Genomic DNA, 19548 nt, shown 5'->3' with positions numbered 1-19548 from the left:
CCCACTACACCATTAACCCCTAACCCACCAAATAGTCCACTGCAAGGTCCCCACTACACTATTAACCCCTAACCCGCCACATAGACCCCCTAACCAGCTAACCCCCATAACCTAACACCAAAAAAATAAAATAACATCACATGAAAAAAATAGCTACCATTACAGAAAAAAAACTACCTTTACAGAAAAAAACTAACTTACCAGAAATAAAAAAACAGTTATAACTATTCTAAAACTAAAGCCACACTTAAAAAAAAAACAACTAACACTAAACTATAGCAACAGCCCTTAAAAGGGCTTTTTGTTTGGTACTGCCCTAAAGTGACTTTGTTCTTTTTCAAACAAAAAAACAACAATAAGAAAAACACTACAACATTGTACAAGTACTCCCCCCTCCATAAAAAAGGCTATCTAAAAAAAATAATTACTGTAAAAATTGCCCTGAAAAGGGCATTGCTGGCCAAAAAGTAAGAAAAAAAATCCACCAAAAAAATCCTATCACTAAACCCCAAAGATGGTACTCAAAGTTGAATCCAGCTCCTATATAGCGGTAGCGCTCCATCTTCAACCGGTGGCAGTCTTCTATCTTCATCCCTGCTGCGGTCTTTTATCTTCATCCTTGCGATGGTCTTCTATCTTCAACCATATGTTTATCTTCGGATCGTCTGTCGCCAACATCATCTTCATGCTGTCACCTGCCGCACACTGAATTTTGAATGTGAGTTACCCCCTTTATATAGGTGTAGCCTTTCATTCCTACCGGCTGATTTTCAAATTCAAATCAGTCAATAGAAAAAGCTTTCACTCTATTGGCTGATTTGAATTGGAAAATCTGCCAATAGGAATACAAGGGTACCCCTATATATATATATATATATAGGGGTACCTCAAATTCAAAATTCAGTGTGTGGCGGGTGACCGCATGAAGAGGACGTTGGTGGAGGAAGATATGAAGACAGAAGACCACTGCAGGGATGAAGATACAAGACCACCACCGCGCTGCTGTAGGAGCCGGATTCAACTTTGGTGAGTAACATATTTGGGGTTTAGAGATATGATTTTTTTTGGGTGTTTGTCTTTTTTTTAGAATTGGGTTTTGTTTTGTTTTGTTTTTTTGGGCAGCAAAAGAGCCAAATTCCCTTTTCGGGGCAATTTTTACAGTAGGCTTTTTTACCTTTGGGGGTAGGGGGTTACTTGAAGAATGGAGTAGCGTTTTTTTTTTGTTTTAAAAGATCTAAATTACTTTAGAGTAATGCCCTACAAAAAAGCACTTTAAAGGGTTATTGCTAAAGTTTAGTGATAGTATAGGTTTTTATTTTGGGGTGGTTTTTTTTTCAAGTGGGATTTTAGTTTTAGAATAGGCTGTTTTATAACTGTTTTTTTTCTGGTAATTATTTTTTTCTGTAATGGTAGGTTTTTTATTTTCTGTAATGGTAGCTTTTTTCATGTGATAGTTAGTTATTTTTTCTGGTAAGGTTACTTTATTTTTTTTGGGGTACTTTGCAGTGGGGGATTGCAGCGGTTTAGGGGTTATTAGTGTAGTGGGGCAGTTTGCGATGTGGCAGTTTAGGAGTGAATAGTGGAGAGAGGTATTTTGTGATGTGGAGGTGCAGCGGTTTAAAGGTTATTAGTATAGAAGGGGAAGTTTTTAATGGGGGTTGTGGTGGTTTAGGGGTTAATAGAGTAGTGGTGTAGTTTGCGATGTGGTTGGGTGGCGATTTAGTGGTTAATAGAGTAGTTTAGTGCAGCTGTTTCCTCCGGCCAAACTCTTTACGTGACCTTTCAGATTGCGTAAAAAGTTTGAGCATTAAATGCAATTGTGTTTGAGCGATCGCATTTACTTTCAGCTTGTAATACTAGCTGACATTGCTCCTCAATGCCGCCTATAGAAAGTATAGGGAGCGTAAATTACCGCAAGTTTGCGCAAAGAAAACATAATTTATGTAAGAACTTACCTGATAAATTCATTTCTTTCATATTAGCAAGAGTCCATGAGCTAGTGACGTATGGGATATACATTCCTACCAGGAGGGGCAAAGTTTCCCAAACCTCAAAATGCCTATAAATACATCCCTCACCACACCCACAATTCAGTTTAACGAATAGCCAAGAAGTGGGGTGATAAGAAAGGAGCGAAAGCATCAAAAATAAGGAATTGGAATAATTGTGCTTTATACAAAACAATCATAACCACCACAAAAAGGGTGGGCCTCATGGACTCTTGCTAATATGAAAGAAATTAATTTATCAGGTAAGTTCTTACATAAATTATGTTTTCTTTCATGTAATTAGCAAGAGTCCATGAGCTAGTGACGTATGGGATAGCAGATACCCAAGATGTGGAACTTCCACGCAAGAGTCACTAGAGAGGGAGGGATAAAATAAAGACAGCCAATTCCGCTAAAAAAAAATAATCCACAACCCGAATCAAAAAGTTTTCATCTTATAATGAAAAAAACTGAATTATAAGCAGAAGAATCAAACTGAAACAGCTGCCTGAAGTACTTTTCTACCAAAAACGGCTTCAGAAGAATAGAAAACATCAAAATGGTAGAATTTAGTAAAAGTATGCAAAGAAGACCAAGTTGCTGCTTTACAAATCTGATCAACAGAAGCTTCATTCCTAAAAGCCCAGGAAGTAGAAACTGACCTAGTAGAATGAGCCGTAATCCTATGAGGCGGGGATTTACCCGACTCTACATAAGCATGATGAATCAAAGACTTTAACAAAGACGCCAAAGAAATGGCAGAAGCCTTCTGACCTTTCCTAGAACCAGAAAAGATAACAAATAAACTAGAAGTCTTTCTGAAATCTTTAGTAGCTTCAACATACTATTTCAAAGCTCTTACTACATCCAAAGAATGTAAAGATCTCTCCAGAGAATTCTTAGGATTAGGACACAATGAAGGGACAACAATTTCTCTACTAATGTTGTTAGAATTAACAACCTTAGGTAAAAAATTAAATGAAGTCCGCAACACCGCCTTATCCTGATGAAAAATCAGAAAAGGAGATTCACAAGAAAGAGCAGATAACTCAAACTCTTCTAGCAGAAGAGATGGCCAAAAGGAACAAAACTTTCCAGGAAAGTAATTTAATATCCAGAGAATGCATAGGTTCAAACGGAGGAGCCTGTAAAGCCCTCAGAACCAAATTGAGACTCAAAGGAGGAGAGATTGACTTAATGACAGGCTTGATACGAACCAAGGCCTGTATAAAACAATGAATATCAGGATGACTAGCAATCTTTCTGTGAAAAAGAACCGAAAGAGCAGAGATTTGTCCTTTCAAGGAACTTGCAGACAAAACCTTATCCAAACCATCTTGAAGGAATTGTAAAATTCTAGGAATTCTAAAAGAATGCCAAGAAAATTTATGTGAAGAACACCAAGAAATGTAAGTCTTCCAGACTCGGTAATAGATCTTTCTAGACACAGATTTACAAGCCTGTAACATAGTATTAATCACTGAGTCAGAGAAACCTCTATGACTAAGTATTAAGCGTTCAATCTCCATACCTTCAAATTTAATGATTTGAGATCCTGATGGAAAAATGGGCCTTGAGACAGAAGGACTGGCCTTAACGGAAGTGTCCAAGGTTGGCAACTTGCCATCCGAACGAGATACGCATACCAAAACATGTGTGGCCATGCTGGAGCCACCAGCAGTACAAACAAACGCTCCATTAGGATTTTGGAAATCACTCTTGGAAGAAGAACTAGAGGCGGAAAGATATAAGCAGGTTGATAATTCCAAGGAAGTGACAACGCGTCCACTGCTTCCGCCTGAGAATCCATGGATCTGGACAGATACCTGGGAAGTTTCTTGTTTAGATGAGAGGCCATCAGATCTATTTCTGGAAGCCCCCAGATTTGAACAATCTGAAGAAATACCTCTGGGTGAAGAGACCATTCACCCGGATGTAACGTCTGGCGACTGAGATAATCCGCTTCCCAATTGTCTATACCTGGGATGTGAACCGCAGAAATTAGACAGGAGCTGGATTCCGCCCATACAAGTATCCGAGATACTTCTTTCATAGCCTGAGGACTGAGTCCCCCCTTGATGATTGACATATGCCACGGTTGTGACATTGTCTGTCTGAAAACAAATAAACGATGCTCTCTTCAGAAGAGGCCAGAACTGAAGAGCTCTGAAAATCGCACGGAGTTCCAAAATGTTGATTGGTAATCTCGCCTCCTGAGATTCCCAAACCCCCTGCACTGTCAGAGATCCCCATACAGCTCCCCAACCTGAAAGACTGGCATCTGTTGAGATCACAGTCCAGGTTGGACGAACAAAAGAGGCCCCTTGAACTAAACGATGGTGATCTAACCACCAAGTCAGAGAAGATCGAACATTGGGATTTAAGGATATTAATTGTGATATCTTTGTATAATCCCTGCACCATTGGTTCAGCATACAAAGCTGAAGAGATCTCATGTGAAAACGAGCAAAAGGGATTGCGTCCGATGCAGCAGTCATGAGACCTAAAATTTCCATGCACAAAGGTACCGAAGGGAAAGATTGAGACTGAAGGTTTCGACAAGCTGAAACCAATTTCAGACGTCTCTTTTCTGTTAGAGACAAAGTCATGGACACTGAATCTATTTGGAAACCCAAAAAAGGTTACCCTTGTCTGAGGAATCAAGGAACTCTTTGGTAAATTGATCCTCCAACCATGTCTTTAAAGAAACAACACAAGTTGATTCGTGTGAGATTCTGCAGAATGTAAAGACTGAGCAAGTACCAAGATATCGTCCAAATAAGGAAATATACCCTGCTCCCTTATTACAGAAAGAAGGGCACCGAGAACCTTCGAAAAGATCCTTGGAGCTGTTGCTAGGCCAAAAGGAAGAGCTTGTCTAGAAAAGAGAATCTCAGGAACTGATAATGGTCCGGATGAATTGGAATATGAAGATATGCATCCTGTAAGTCTATTGTGGACATATAATGCCCTTGCTGAACAAAAGGCAGAATAGTCCTTATAGTTACCATCTTGATTGTTGGTATCCTTACATAACGATTCAATATTTTTAGATCCAGAACTGGTCTGAAAGAATTCTCTTTCTTTGGAACAATTAACAGATTTGAATAAAACCCCAGGCCCTGTTCCAGAACTGGAACTGGCACAATTACCCCAGCTGACTCCAGATCTGAAACACATTTTAGAAACGCTTGAGCCTTTACTGGGTTTACTGGAATGCGTGAAAGAAAGAATCTTCTCACAGGCGGTCTTACCTTGAAACCTATTCTGTACCCTTGTGAAACAATGTTCTGAATCCAAAGACTTTGAATCGAATTGATCCAAACATCTTTGAAAAATCAAACCTGCCCCCTACCAGCTGTGCTGGAATGAGGGCCGCACTTTCATGCGGATTTGGGAGCTGGTTTTGACTTTCTAAAAGGCTTGGATTTATTCCAGACTGGAGAAGATTTTCAAACGGAAACTGTTCCTTTAGAGGAAGGGTCAGACTTTTGTTCCTTATTCTGACGAAAGCAACGAAAACGATTAGCAGCCCTATTTTTACCTTTAGATTTTTAATCCTGAGGTAAAAAGGCTCCCTTCCCCCCAGTAACAGTTGAAATTATTGAGTCTAACTGAGAACCAAATAATTTATTACCTTGGAAAGAAAGAGAAAGCAAAGTTGACTTAGAAGTCATATCTGCATTCCAAGACTTAAGCCATAAAGCTCTTCTGGCTAAAATAGCTAAAGACATATACCTGACATCAATTCTAATGATATTGAAAATGGCATCACAAATAAAGTTATTAGCATGTTGAAGGAGTTTAACAATGCTATAAGCATTATGGTCTGACACTTGTTGCGCTAAAACCTCCAACCAGAAAGTTGAAGCTGCAGCAACATCAGCCAAAGAAATAGCAGGTCTAAGAAGATTACCTGAACATAAATAAGCCTTCCTTAGAAAGGATTCAAGCTTCCTATCTAAAGGATCCTTAAACGAAGTACTATCTGCCGTAGGAATAGTAGTACGTTTAGCAAGAGTAGAGATAGCCCCATCAACTCTAATTTATCAGATGGCAAAGGGTACAATTTCTTAAACCTTGGAGAAGGAGTAAATGAAGTACCCAGACTATTCCATTCCCTAGAAATTACTTCTGAAATAGCATCAGGAACTGGAAAAACTTCTGGAATAACTACATGAGGTTTAAAAACTGAATTTAAACGCTTAGTAGTTTTAATATCAAGAGGACTAGACCCCTCCATATCTAATGCAATCAACACTTCTTTAAGTAAAGAACGAATAAACTCCATCTTAAACAAATATGAAGATTTATCAGTGTCAATATCTGAGGTAGAATCTTCTGAACCAGATAGATCCTCATCAGAAAAAGATAAGTCAGAATGATGGCGGTCATTTAAAAATTCATCTGAAATATGTGAGGTTTTAAAAGACCTCTTACGTTTACTAGAAGGAGGAATAACAGACAGAGCCTTCCGAATACAATTAGAAACAAATTCTTTAACATTAACAGGAACATCCTAAACATTAGATGTTGAAGGAACAACAACAGGTAATGGATTATTACTAATGGAAATATTATCAGCATTGGATAGCTTATCATGACAACTAACACAAACTACAGCCGGAGGAACAGTTACCAAAAGTTTACAACAAATGCACTTAGCTTTGGTAGAACCGACATCAGGCAGCGCTTTTCCAGAAGTAGATTCTGATCCAGGGTCAGGTAGTGACATCTTGCAATATGTAAAAGAAAAACAACATATAAAGCAAAATTATCAAATTCCTTAAATGGCAGTTTCAGGAATGGGAAAAAATGCAAAATGAAACAAGTGAAAAGTGAGACTGAAAAAAAACCGTCCACAATACACATACGTCAAAAATGACGCAATTAGGTGAAAACGTCCGGCACCAACTATGACGCCGGAAATGACTAAATTTTTGCGCCAAAAAGTCTCGCGCCAAGAATGACGCAATAAATAGAAGCATTTTCTGCACCCACGAGCCTAACAGCCCGCAATTTTTTTTAAAAAAGTCAATTGAAAATTTTACGGTAAGAAAAATAAAATTTATATGCATTTTCCCAAAAAAATGAAACCGACAGTCTGAATGAAGGAATACTGATTATCCTGAATCATGGCAAATATAAGTTTAAACACATATATTTAGAACTTTACATATAAAGTGCCCAACCATAGCTTTGAGTGTCATAAATAGAAATAAGACTTACTTACCCTAAGACACTCATCTACATATAGTAGATAGCCAAACCAGTACTGAAACGAGAATCAGTAGAGGTAATGGTATATAAGAGTATATCGTCGATCTGAAAAGGGAGGTAGGAGAAGAAATCTTTACGACCGATAACAGAGAACCTATGAAATAGATCCCCTAGAGGAAGACCATGGCATTCAAATAGGCAATACTCTCTTCACATCCCTCTGACATTCACTGCACTCTGAGAGGAAAACCGGGCTTCAGCCTGTTGCGAAGCGCATATCAACGTAGAATCTAGCACAAACTTACTTCACCACCTCCATGGGAGGCAAAGTTTGTAAAACTGAATTGTGGGTGTGGTGAGGGGTGTATTTATAGGCATTTTGAGGTTTGGGAAACTTTGCCCCTCCTGGTAGGAATGTATATCCCATACGTCACTAGCTCATGGACTCTTGCTAATTACATGAAAGAAATTTGTGGTTCTTTAAAGGGACAGTCTAGTTAAAGTTAAACTTTCATGATTCAGATAGGGGATGCAATTTTACACAACTTTACACTTTACTTTTATTATGAAATTTGCTTTGTTCTCTTAGTATTTTTTGTTGAAAGCTAAACCTTGGTAGGCTCAGATGCTAATTTCTAAACCCTTGAAGGCCACCTCTTGTCTCATTGCATTTTGACAGTTTTTTTTACAGCTAGACAGCGCTAGTTCATGTGTGTCATATATATATATATATATATATATATATATATAACATTGTGCATACTCCCGTGGAGTTATTACATAAGAGTCCGAACTGGTTGGCTAAAATGCAAGTCTGTCAAAACAACAGAAATAAGGGGGCAGTCTGCAGAGGCTTAGATACAAGTTAATCACAGAGGTAAAAAGTATATTAATTTAACCATGTTTGTTGTGTAAAACTGGGGAATGGGTAATAAAGGGATTATCTATCTTTTTAAACTATAAAAATTCTGGAGTTTACTTTCACTTTAAACAGCATGCCACTTGTAATATGGATTCAAATGCTCCACTCGTAATCTGGCCCACAGTAGTCTAGGGTCAATAGTAGTTGACTATTATGCACCTTTAAGTGTGGGCGCAACACAATATATTGCTGGAAAATGTAAAGATTCTGGAGACCTGAAGTATAGTGTTAACGCTTGAATATATGCATTACGGAACACATCTATAATATAATATATTAAAATAAAGTATTTCACTTTCTACGTATGAAATACAAAAACAGAATTTATGCTTACCTGATAAATTACTTTCTCTTGTGGTGTATCCAGTCCACGGATTCATCCTTTATTTGTGGGATATTCTCCTTCCTAACAGGAAGTGGCAAAGAGAGCACACAGCAGAGCTTTCCATATAGCTCCCCCTCTAGCTCCACCCCCCAGTCATTCGACCGGAGGTTAGGAAGAAAAAGGAGAAACCATAGGGTGGAGTGGTGACTGTAGTTTAAACAAAAAAATCTACCTGACTTAATAGCCAGGGCGGGCCGTGGACTGGATACACCACAAAAGAAAGTAATTTATCAGGTAAGCATAAATTCTGTTTTCTCTTGTAAGGTGTATCCAGTCCACGGATTCATCCTTTACTTGTGGGATACCAATACCAAAGCTTTAGGACACGGATGAAGGGAGGGAACAAGACAGGTACCTTAAACGGAAGGCACCACTGCTTGTAAAACCTTTCTCCCAAAAATAGCCTCCGAAGAAGCAAAAGTATGGAATTTGGAAAATTTGGAAAAAGTATGCAGCGAAGACCAAGTCGCTGCCTTACAAATCTGTTCAACAGAAGCCTCATTTTTAAAAGCCCATGTGGAAGCCACTGCTCTGGTAGAATGAGCAGTAATTGTTTCAGGAGGCTGGTGGCCAGCAGTCTCATAGGCCAGACGGATGATGCTTTTCAGCCAAAAGGAAAGAGAGGTAGCAGTCGCCTTCTGACCTCTCCTCTTACCAGAATAGATGACAAACACTGAAGTTGTTTGTCTGAAATCCTTAGTTTCTTGTAAATAGAACTTTAAAGCACGAACCACATCAAGATTGTGTAACAGACGTTCCTTCTTCGAAGAAGGATTAGGACACAGAGAAGGAACAACAATTTCCTGATTAATATTCTTATTAGACACAACCTTAGGAAGAAAACCGGGTTTGGTACGCAAAACTACCTTATCTGCGTGGAACACCAAGTAAGGTGAGTCACACTGCAAAGCAGATAACTCAAACTCTTCGAGCAGAAGAGATAGCTACCAAGAACAAAACTTTCCAAGATAAAAGTTTAATATCTATGGAATATAAAGGTTCAAACGGAACCCCTTGCAGAACTGAAAGAACTAAATTCAGACTCCATGGTGGAGCCACAGGCCTATAAACAGGCTTGATTCTGACTAAAGCCTGACTAAACGCTTGAACGTCTGGTACCTCTGCCAGACGTTTGTGTAAAAGAATAGACAAAGCAGATATCTGTCCTTTTAAGGAACTAGCTGATAATCCTTTCTCCAATCCTTCTTGGAGAAAGCACAATATCCTAGGAATCCTAATCTTACTCCATGAGTAACTCTTGGATTCGCACCAACAAAGATATTTTCGCCAAATCTTATGGTAGATTTTCCTGGTGACAGGCTTTCTAGCCTGAATCAGGGTATCGATAACCGACTCAGAGAAACCACGCTTAGATAGAATTAGGCGTTCAATCTCCAAGCAGTCAGACGCAGAGAAATTAGATTTGGATGTTTGAAAGGACCTTGAAGTAGAAGGTCCTGCCTCATTGGCAGAGTCCATGGTGGAACGGATGACATGTCCACTAGGTCTGCATACCAAGTCCTGCGTGGCCACGCAGGCGCTATTAGAATCACAAACGCCCTCTCCTGCTTGATTCTGGCAACCAGACGAGGAAATAGAGGAAACGGTGGAAACACATAGGCCAGATTGAAGGAACAAGGCGCTGCTAGAGCATCTATCAACACTGCCTGGGGATCCCGGGACCTGGACCCGTAAAGAGGAAGTTTAGCATTCTGACGGGACGCCATCAGATCCAATTCTGGAGTGCCCCATAGCTGAGTCAGCTGGGCAAATACCTCCGGGTGGAGTTCCCACTCCCCCGGATGAAAAGTCTGACGACTTAGAAAATCCGCTTCCCAGTTGTCTACTCCTGGGATGTGAATTGCTGAGAGATGGCAAGAGTGATCCTCCGCCCACCTGATTATTTTGGTTACTTCCATCATTGCTAGGGGACTCCTTGTTCCCCCTTGATGGTTGATGTAAGCTACAGTCGTAATGTTGTCCGACTGAAATATGATGAATTTGGCCGCAGCTAGCTGAGGCCATGCCTGAAGAGCGTTGAATATCGCCCTCAGTTCCAGAATGTTTATCGGGAGAAGAGCTTCTTCCCGAGACCATAAGCCCTGAGCTTTCAGGGAGTCCCAGACAGCACCCCAGCCCAACAGACTGGCGTTGGTCGTTACGATGATCCACTCTGGTCTGCGGAAACACATTCCCTGAGACAGGTGATCCTGAGACAACCACCAGAGAAGAGAATCTCTGGTCCCCTGGTCCAACTGTATTTGAGGAGACAAATCTGCATAATCCCCATTCCACTGTTTGAGCATGCATAGTTGCAGTGGTCTGAGGTGTATCCGTGCAAAAGGGACTATGTCCATTGCCGCTACCATTAGTCCGATTGTCTCCATGCACTGAGCTACAGACGGCCGATTGAAATAAATGTTTTAACAGTGATTTTTAAATGGATATGGTTTATGACAATGTGCCAGACAGCGCACATCCTCATATAATACCCTTTACCCATTTGATCCCTTTAAATGTTATCTTGTAAACCGTCTATGTTTAAAGCGCTGCAGAATCTGTTGGCGCTCTACAAATACCTGATAATAATAATAATAATAATAATAATAAAAAAGGGAGATTCTTGTACTATATTGTGCTCTATGTAAATAAGCTCAGATGCAAGACACATAGGTGACATTTCAATAAAGTCTGCATACAGTCTAAATCTTAATAAATATGGTGCTAAACATCCTCTTTTATCATAAAAGGTTAGGGACACTGGGCCTCTTCTTGTGTTCTAATGAAAACTGAAATGCACCCATACACATCTCAGTTTTTCATTGTATGTTCCTTTAAAGAGGCTAAAAACACTTGAAGATATAGTTTTAGTATTGACTAAATTCTTCTTAAAGTTTAAAGCACAATGCTGCCAAACTGAATGATGCTGGACTGGAGGTCACTATACACATATTCAGGGACAGAAATCTTTAAATACTCTGAGACTAACGGCTAGATTTAGAGTTCTGCGGCCAAAGGGGTGCGTTAGCTACGCGTGCTTTTTTTCTCCCGCACCTTTTAAATACCGCTGGTATTTAGAGTTCACAGAAGGGCTGCGTTAGGCTCCAAAAAGGGAGCGTAGAGCACATTTACCGCCACTGCAACTCTAGATACCAGCGTTGCTTACGGACGCGGCCAGCTTCAAAAACGTGCTTGTGCACGATTTCCCCATAGGAAACAATGGGGCTGTTTGAGCTGAAAAAAAACCTAACACCTGCAAAAAAGCAGCGTTCAGCTCCTAACGCAGCTACATTGTTTCCTATGGGGAAACACTTCCTAAGTCTGCACCTAACACCCTAACATGTACCCCGAGTCTAAACACCCCTAACCTTACGCTTATTGATCGGAACAGCCAATAGAATGCGAGCTCAATCTGATTGGCTGATCGGATCAGCCAATCGGATTGAACTTGATTCTGATTGGCTGATTCCATCAGCCAATCAGAATTTTCCTACCTTAATTCCAATTGGCTGATAGAATCCTATCAGCCAATCGGAATTTGAGGGACGCCATCTTGGATGACGTCCCTTAAAGGAACCGTCATTCGTCGGGAAGTCGTCGGTGAAGATGGATGTTCCGCGTCGGCGGGATGAACAGGGATCCGGAAGAAAGAAGATTGAAGATGGCGCTTGATAGAAGACTTCAGCCGGATCATGGACCTCTTCAGCTCCCGCTTGGATGAAGACTTCAGTCGGATCATGGACATCTTCAGCCCCCCGCTTGGGCTTGGATCAAGACATCGGAGGAGCTCTTCTGGATCGATCGGTGAACCCGGCGTGGTGAAGACAAGGTAGGGAGATCTTCAGGGGCTTAGTGTTAGGTTTATTTAAGGGGGGTTTGGGTTAGATTAGGGGTATGTGGGTGGTGGGTTGTAATGTTGGGGGGGGGTATTGCATGTTTTTTTTTACAGGCAAAAGAGCTGAATTCTTTGGGGCATGCCCCGCAAAGGGCCCTTTTCAGGGCTGGTAAGGTAAATTTAGAATAGGGTAGGGCATTTTTTTATTTTGGGGGGCTTTGTTATTTTATTAGGGGGCTTAGAGTAGGTGTAATTAGTTTAAATTTATTTTTCTAATGTTTGTAAATATTTTTTTATTTTTTGTAACTTAGTTCTTTTTTATTTTTTGTACTTTAGTTAGTTTATTTCATTGTATTTATTTGTAGGTATTGTATTTAATTAATTTATTGATAGTGTAGTGTTAGGTTTAATTGTAGATAATTGTAGGTATTGTATTTAATTAATTTATTGATAGTGTAGTGTTAGGTTTAATTGTAACTTAGGTTAGGATTTATTTTACAGGTAATTTTGTAATTATTTTAACTAGGTAACTATTAAATAGTTATTAACTATTTAATAGCTATTGTACCTGGTTAATATAATTACAAAGTTGCCTGTAAAATAAATATTAATCCTAAAATAGCTACAATATAATTATAATTTATATTGTAGCTATATTAGGGTTTATTTTACAGGTAAGTATTTAGCTTTAAATAGGAATAATTTATTTAATAAGAGTTAATTTATTTTGTTAGATTTAAATTATATTTAAGTTAGGGGGGTGTTAGGGTTAGAGTTAGACTTAGCTTTTGGGGTTAATACATTTATTATAGTAGCAGTGAGATCCAGTCGGCAGATTAGGAGTTAATTATTGTAGGTAGGTGGAGGCGACGTTGTGGGGGGCAGATTAGGGGTTAATAAATATAACATAGTGGTCGGCGATGTTAGGGGCAGCATATTAGGGGTACATAGGGATAACGTAGCTGGCGGAGGTGTACGGAGCGGCAGATTAGGAGTTAATAATAATATGCAGGGGTCAGCGATAGTGGGGGCGGCAGATTAGGGGTTAATAAATATAACATAGTGGTCGGCGATGTTAGGGACAGCAGATTAGGGGTACATAGGGATAACGTAGCTGGCGGCGGTGTACGGAGCGGCAGATTAGGGGTTAAAAATTTTTAATAGAGTGGCAGCGATGTGGGGGGACCTCGGTTTAGGGGTACATAGGTAGTTTATGGGTGTTAGTGTACTTTAGAGTACAGTAGTTAAGAGCTTTATAAACCGGCGTTAGCCCAGAAAGCTCTTAACTACTGACTTTTTTTCTGCGGCTGGAGTTTTGTCATTAAGATTTCTAACGCTCACTTCAGCCACGACTCTAAATACCGGCGTTAGAAAGATCCCATTGAAAAGATAGGATACGCAAATGGCGTAGGGGGATCTGCGGTATGGAAAAGTCGCGGCTGCAAAGTGAGCGTTAGACCCTTTCCTGACTGACTCCAAATACCAGCGGGCGGTAAAAACCAGCGTTAGGAGCCTCTAACGCTGGTTTTGACGGCTACCGCCCAACTCTAAATCTAGGCCTAAGATAATACAGTGGCCGAGGAAGAAACGTATCTTATTTCCCCTATATTTACAATTGACTAGACTACTTACTTTTGCTGAGTGGACTAGTACCCTTTTTCCCCGACTGGTAAACTATTGCAACATTTTCACACCCCTGCACGTATTAATTTTCCTGCTTGTTCCTGTAAAATATTTATTTTAAAAAGCAAAGACACAAGTTTATTTTACCTGAATTTCCTATATGAACCCAGATAAACCTTTTCAAGTGTTTCTCCAGTATGCGCAGAAAGACGCAATAGCCAGTTGTGACCAGTGACAGCTATTAAGGAGGGTGTGTAGTCAGATTTCTGAGGTAGTGATTCGCCCTGAATAACAAATAATAAATACTTTTAAAGCATAAAAAAAATGATTATACCGATAACAAATATAAACAAACAAACAACATTTTCAAACTTGTTAAACATCATGAAATAAACCACACTAAGTAGAATATAGGGAGTGCACTAGCAGAGAAATAAAATCAGAAGAAAAAACAAAAATATCCAAAATTAAAAAAGCTACATAAATTCCCCAAATGTTCTCCAATCATACTATAGACAGCTCTTCATCCATGACATAGACCAATCATAAAGACCAGCATTAAGAAAACAAATAACTTAGAAAGCGAAAATTGAGCAATAAATGAGAGAAGACTCGCAAGGATTTCTAGGCGCAATAATGCGTATGATGGTAACCCCCAAGGCAGAACATACAGTGATGTGAGATGTCATCACAGAAAATGCAGCATGTCTGCAGAAAGAACGGGACACATGCAGGAACTGTGAGCGCTTTAACTTTGTAGTGCTGCTCCACATTAGACAGTTCTCTTCAAACAGAGATGTGCTCTGGCTGCACTGTGTCAATTTTCCTTAACACAGTGCATACAGGGCAAAGTGCTGTTTGAAGTGAGCAGTCAAATATGCAGTAGCGCTGCAAAGCAGCAGCGCATTGCTTGTTGATTGGCTCTCAGATATTTCCCAGTCTGTTTATTCTAAATGAAAGAGCACTGCATCTTTTTATTACTACATTTCTATGTTAGACCAAGAGAAAAGGAAACAAAATTATTAAAGAGACATTTTAAAATGTCTTTTTTTGTATGCAGCTAATTTGCAATGCAATTTTTAACTACTGCACTATATATAAATCATTCAAAATGGCTTTATTCTTCAGTTAAAGGGACAGTATACTGTAAAATAGTTTTCCCCTTAATGTGTTTACAATTGCTTTTTTTACCAACTGCAGAGTAAAAAATGTATGAAAATTAGCTTTTTAAGGTTTATTTCTGTATATTAAAGCTCTGATTTTGTGTTTTGAAGCCACAACCTAATAAAATGGGTTGAGCTTGTAGGCATAATCGGATCTCATTACTGTATCACATTGTGTACATATACTTGCTTCTTTATCTTATATCTGTCCATAAAACAATCACCAGTACTTGGAGAAAACAATGGAAAATTAACATTTTATTACCTTATCTCTGCTATAGCCCACTGGGAGTGTAATTTCTTCTGCTGGCTGTGTTTACAAAGCTTATCTATAGCTTGGACCTGCGGCCACAAACTTTCAGAATAGGTGGGGATACCACATGTTAAATCAACTATTTCAAATGCCAATATGAGGGTAAAGGAGCTACTTGTAAACAATTTAATACACTCCAGCAGGTAAAGTGGATCATTGGGAACAAATTAAAGGGGAGAAATTTTTTGAGTAAACTGTCCCTTTAACCAACACATTGGAATTGAACTGGTGCCTTAGTGTAACTGTCTAATTTAAAATTGAATTTTATTTAAAAATGACCTGCAGAAAAATTTTCACTAAAAAAAATCTCATCGCAGAAAGTAAAGTTCTGCCTCTGGGATGGTAACTACTAGAGAACCGCTTGCCCCTGTGCCATTTTGCTTTAAATACATTTTATGATTCCTGCACCTTTTATTGGGATGCTACAATTACCCACTAAATGCATTGCTGATATTTGAAGCTATCTCCCACAGGACAGTGAGCTGGTCTGCTGAGAATATCCAGCTTGCTCCACACTCTTGAATCTTGTTTCTATTGTTAGGTTGGTGTCTCCTGTGATTCATGCACTATATTACACATTCTGTGTTCTTTGTTTTTCCTGTTCTTATAACAAATCTCTACAAAATCAGATTGTGATATTTAATCACATACCCAGGCACTTGCTACTTAGAAAGGCATCTACGTTTTGCTTTTCAAATTATCTTTATAGCTCCTAAATTAGAAGCTGATAAATCTCTAATGTCACAAAGAATGTAATATATTTGCAATACAAAAAAAAAAATACTGTATATATATGAATACAATAGAAGGTAGGTCAGCACTCAGCTATGACAAGATAAGAAAGAGGCAAACACTGTTTGACAATTAATCACATGTAGGAAAAATAATGTAATGTTACAGTAAATCTGTAGAGGTATTACCAGAGTGTACATGGACTCTGGTTCTCCAAAACCTGTGTATGCTATAAATACACCCTCTATTTCCTGAAAATACATCAGTATATACATATAGGTAATACAATCATCAGTGCCTTTTTATTTTTTTCTAAAAAATGGATGACTTTATAAAGAGTCTGACAAATATATAAGAAACTTAAGAGTCAGGCAGAATATTGATTCTACATATAAATAGACATATGTAGAATAACCAAAAAATATGGTTATGGTGAGGTGGGAGACCTCTGCAAACAAAACCTACCTCAATCCTACTTTATTGGCCTCTTAACACAATCTTATGCCTTCCCTCTATTTTGCATACATCAGACTATGGGGCCGATTTATCACGGCCCGAATGGGGCCACATACTCCTGTTTCTGTGCGAACCTTCAGGCTCGCCGGAAACAGAAGTTAAGAAGCAGCGGTCTTAAGACTGCTGCTCCTTAGCTCGTTCGCTGCCTCAGAAGCTGCGGACATCAATCCGCCCGATCTCATACGATCGGGTTGATTGACACTCCCTGCTAGCGGCCGATTGGCTGCAAATCTGCTTGTGCAATGATAAATGCCGACAGTGTATGCTGTCGGCATTTATCGATTGCTACAGTGGATTATGTCCACCAGACATTTGAGAAATCAGCCCCTATGTATTTTCCTCATATTGTGGGGATTCCCTGAAAAGGGAACTTCACCTGCTCACAATGTAGGAGAAACAATGGCATGACAGGAGATTTATGAAGAAACCTTGGTCATTTCAATATAACATTCTCCTCCAGAACCTCAACTCTAGATGATTAGGGCAGTTCCTGGGATATCATCTCTAATAAGTGGTATAGTGCCATCTTTTTCACAAAAGCCACACTGTGTAATAAGTTTTCAGTTATACTACTAAATTTTCTTCATTTGGCGCTACCAGTCAAGTTTCACTAATGTTTGCATTTGTTCTTTGTTTATCTTATGAAAGTACTTGTCCTGTGATCATACTCTGTTCAGTAATATGTGATTGTTGTCAAGATTGTATATGCAAAATTTAATAAAAAACATTTGCATTGAAAAGAGAAGCATAATTTAGGCGCCATAGTTCCAAGGATTCATCAGTTCCTGTTTTAATTAAAGATGAGATGAAAAGTTTAGCAATAACAAAATAGAACAACTGCAAAGCTGCACACTGAATGTCTGGTTCTTTGAAAGGAACGTTAAACTGATGAGTACAAGTACACTAGAATTATTATTACTCACCATGCTATTGTTTTCCCCTTGTACCTGTAGTTATCATAATCCAGTTTTTGGAACCATAACCCAGTTTGTAAAGCTCTGCATTTTTATATTGAGTGCCACTATCTTAGTATGTGCGTATTGTTGCTATAAGTTTTCTGTGACAGCAATATGTAAATGAACCAAATGTTTCAAATGTGGATTAATCAAAGTACAAAGAGCAAAATGTGCATATCAATAATAAAGTCAAAACTGTCTAGTGAGACTTGTATTATCGAAGTTTGAAAATTAAAATGTGGAGTTATCTTTGGATTCCACAAAAGGTTAATAGATTTACATAGCAGAATAAAAAGGAATATATGGAGAAAAAATAAATAAATAATTCTACCAAACAGCCCCCTCCAGAGTTAACAAGTCAGACAATGAAGATCAATATTATTATTAGCAGTGAAAATGCTGCAATACATTGCTTCCACATATTTTAAAAAATCGAAGGACCTGAGACCACTTGGGGCAACAGGTTTGGTTCCAATGACTATGCAGATATTAAGGTGGTGTTGGGACAATCTTTCAGAGAAAAGATTAAATAAACCAGCATGGGGGCAATCGTGTAGAATACCCATTTTCGAGCAGCATAAGAATGGCTCTGCCCAAAGGTTTTGGATTTTGGAACATTCCCACCAAATATGCACAAGTGAGTCCACCCTGCCATAACCCCTCCAACATCAGTGAGAGTGCCATTAAGTCAAGACCTTTAAAGAGACAATGTACACCAATTGTCATATAACTGCATGTAATGGACACTACTATAAAGAAGCGTATGCAGAGATACTGATCTAAAAATCCAGTATGAAACCTTTTAAAAACGTACTTAGGAGCTCCCAGACACTCCCCTTTCATTGCACATAAAAAGACAGATTACACAGACAGAAGCAGCACTAATTTGTAGACTTCGGTCTGCATCTGATACTTTGGGGCTTGGTTTGGAGTCGGAAAAGCAGCACAATGTTATTAAAAAAATAATCAAAACTATACATTGTTAATAAAAACACATTCCCAGGTGGGCTATATAAATGGATCATCTACAAAACATTTATGCAAAGACAAAGCTAGTGTACAATGTCCCTTTAAGTATAGTTTAAACAATGTGGTGTAATGGATTGCTTTTTTAGTTGAGACAAATCGGTGGGCCACAAGGAAATTAAATAAAGCCTCCCAGAGTCAATTATATAGTGTTTTGACTAAAGTAGTGGGTGGATGCATCTAGGAGGTGGTAAGCATTTGTGGGATTGGTCTCCTAGTCAGTTAACTGTCTAGGTGCTAAAAAATGTGGCGGAACTGGGATGTCATATATAGTATATTATTTATGAAAAGGTATCTCACTGTTTCCACTCCACACCCCTTCCACATGTCAGGGTGGGAATACTGTAATGCAAATAGCAATCCTTTAAGAGAATGTACAGGGTAAAGATGGGGAGATACACTTGAGATTTTGCAAATTCCCTTCATTTCAGATTAGAAACTGGTGATATAGTTTAAAGTTAAATGCGGACTGCAAGCATGTTTTGGAAATCACAGTAATTCATACAGAGAAATGCCCTTGATCATGGAGGCTTGCTCCAACTCCATCTATTTGCTTTTAGAGTCTATTACTCCCTAAGCTAATATGCAAGCTAGATGTGATGTTTTGTGGTACGCTGCCAAATTTGGAACTGCTGCTCCTACCGCCGCAACTGGTTGTTGTAGTATTTTTATGGCTATTTTGGGGTGTTTTCATCTCTAGATGAGTGTATTACACACCTTTTGGAAATGGTCAGGTAGGACAGGGTTTGGTAGGCATCTGAATAACTAAGTGAGTTTGGATAAGAGGTTCAAATTAAAGGCTGATATCCTAGCCCACCAGAAAATACAGGGGTCTCCCAACCTGAGGTGCTCTCCATGGCTGTATGCAG

The 19548-nt window shown here is 39.0% G+C and overlaps 1 protein-coding gene across 2 annotated transcripts in view; it reads right to left on the bottom strand.

Annotated features, from left to right (window-relative positions):
* The window catches only part of DCAF17 (DDB1 and CUL4 associated factor 17), a 250177-nt gene that overhangs the window by 178647 nt on the left and 51982 nt on the right, over positions 1–19548 (bottom strand). For both annotated transcript variants that reach the window (XM_053698428.1, XM_053698427.1), the window contains exon 5: positions 14121–14257. In XM_053698428.1, the coding sequence (XP_053554403.1) occupies positions 14121–14257 (137 nt within the window). The remainder of the gene's footprint in view (positions 1–14120; positions 14258–19548) is intronic.

Source organism: Bombina bombina, chromosome 1 (genome assembly GCF_027579735.1).
Source record: "Bombina bombina isolate aBomBom1 chromosome 1, aBomBom1.pri, whole genome shotgun sequence".
Classification (NCBI taxonomy): Eukaryota; Metazoa; Chordata; class Amphibia; order Anura; family Bombinatoridae; genus Bombina; species Bombina bombina.
The sequence above is the reverse complement of the archived record's forward strand: the minus strand, read 5'-3'. Positions and strand labels throughout refer to the sequence as shown.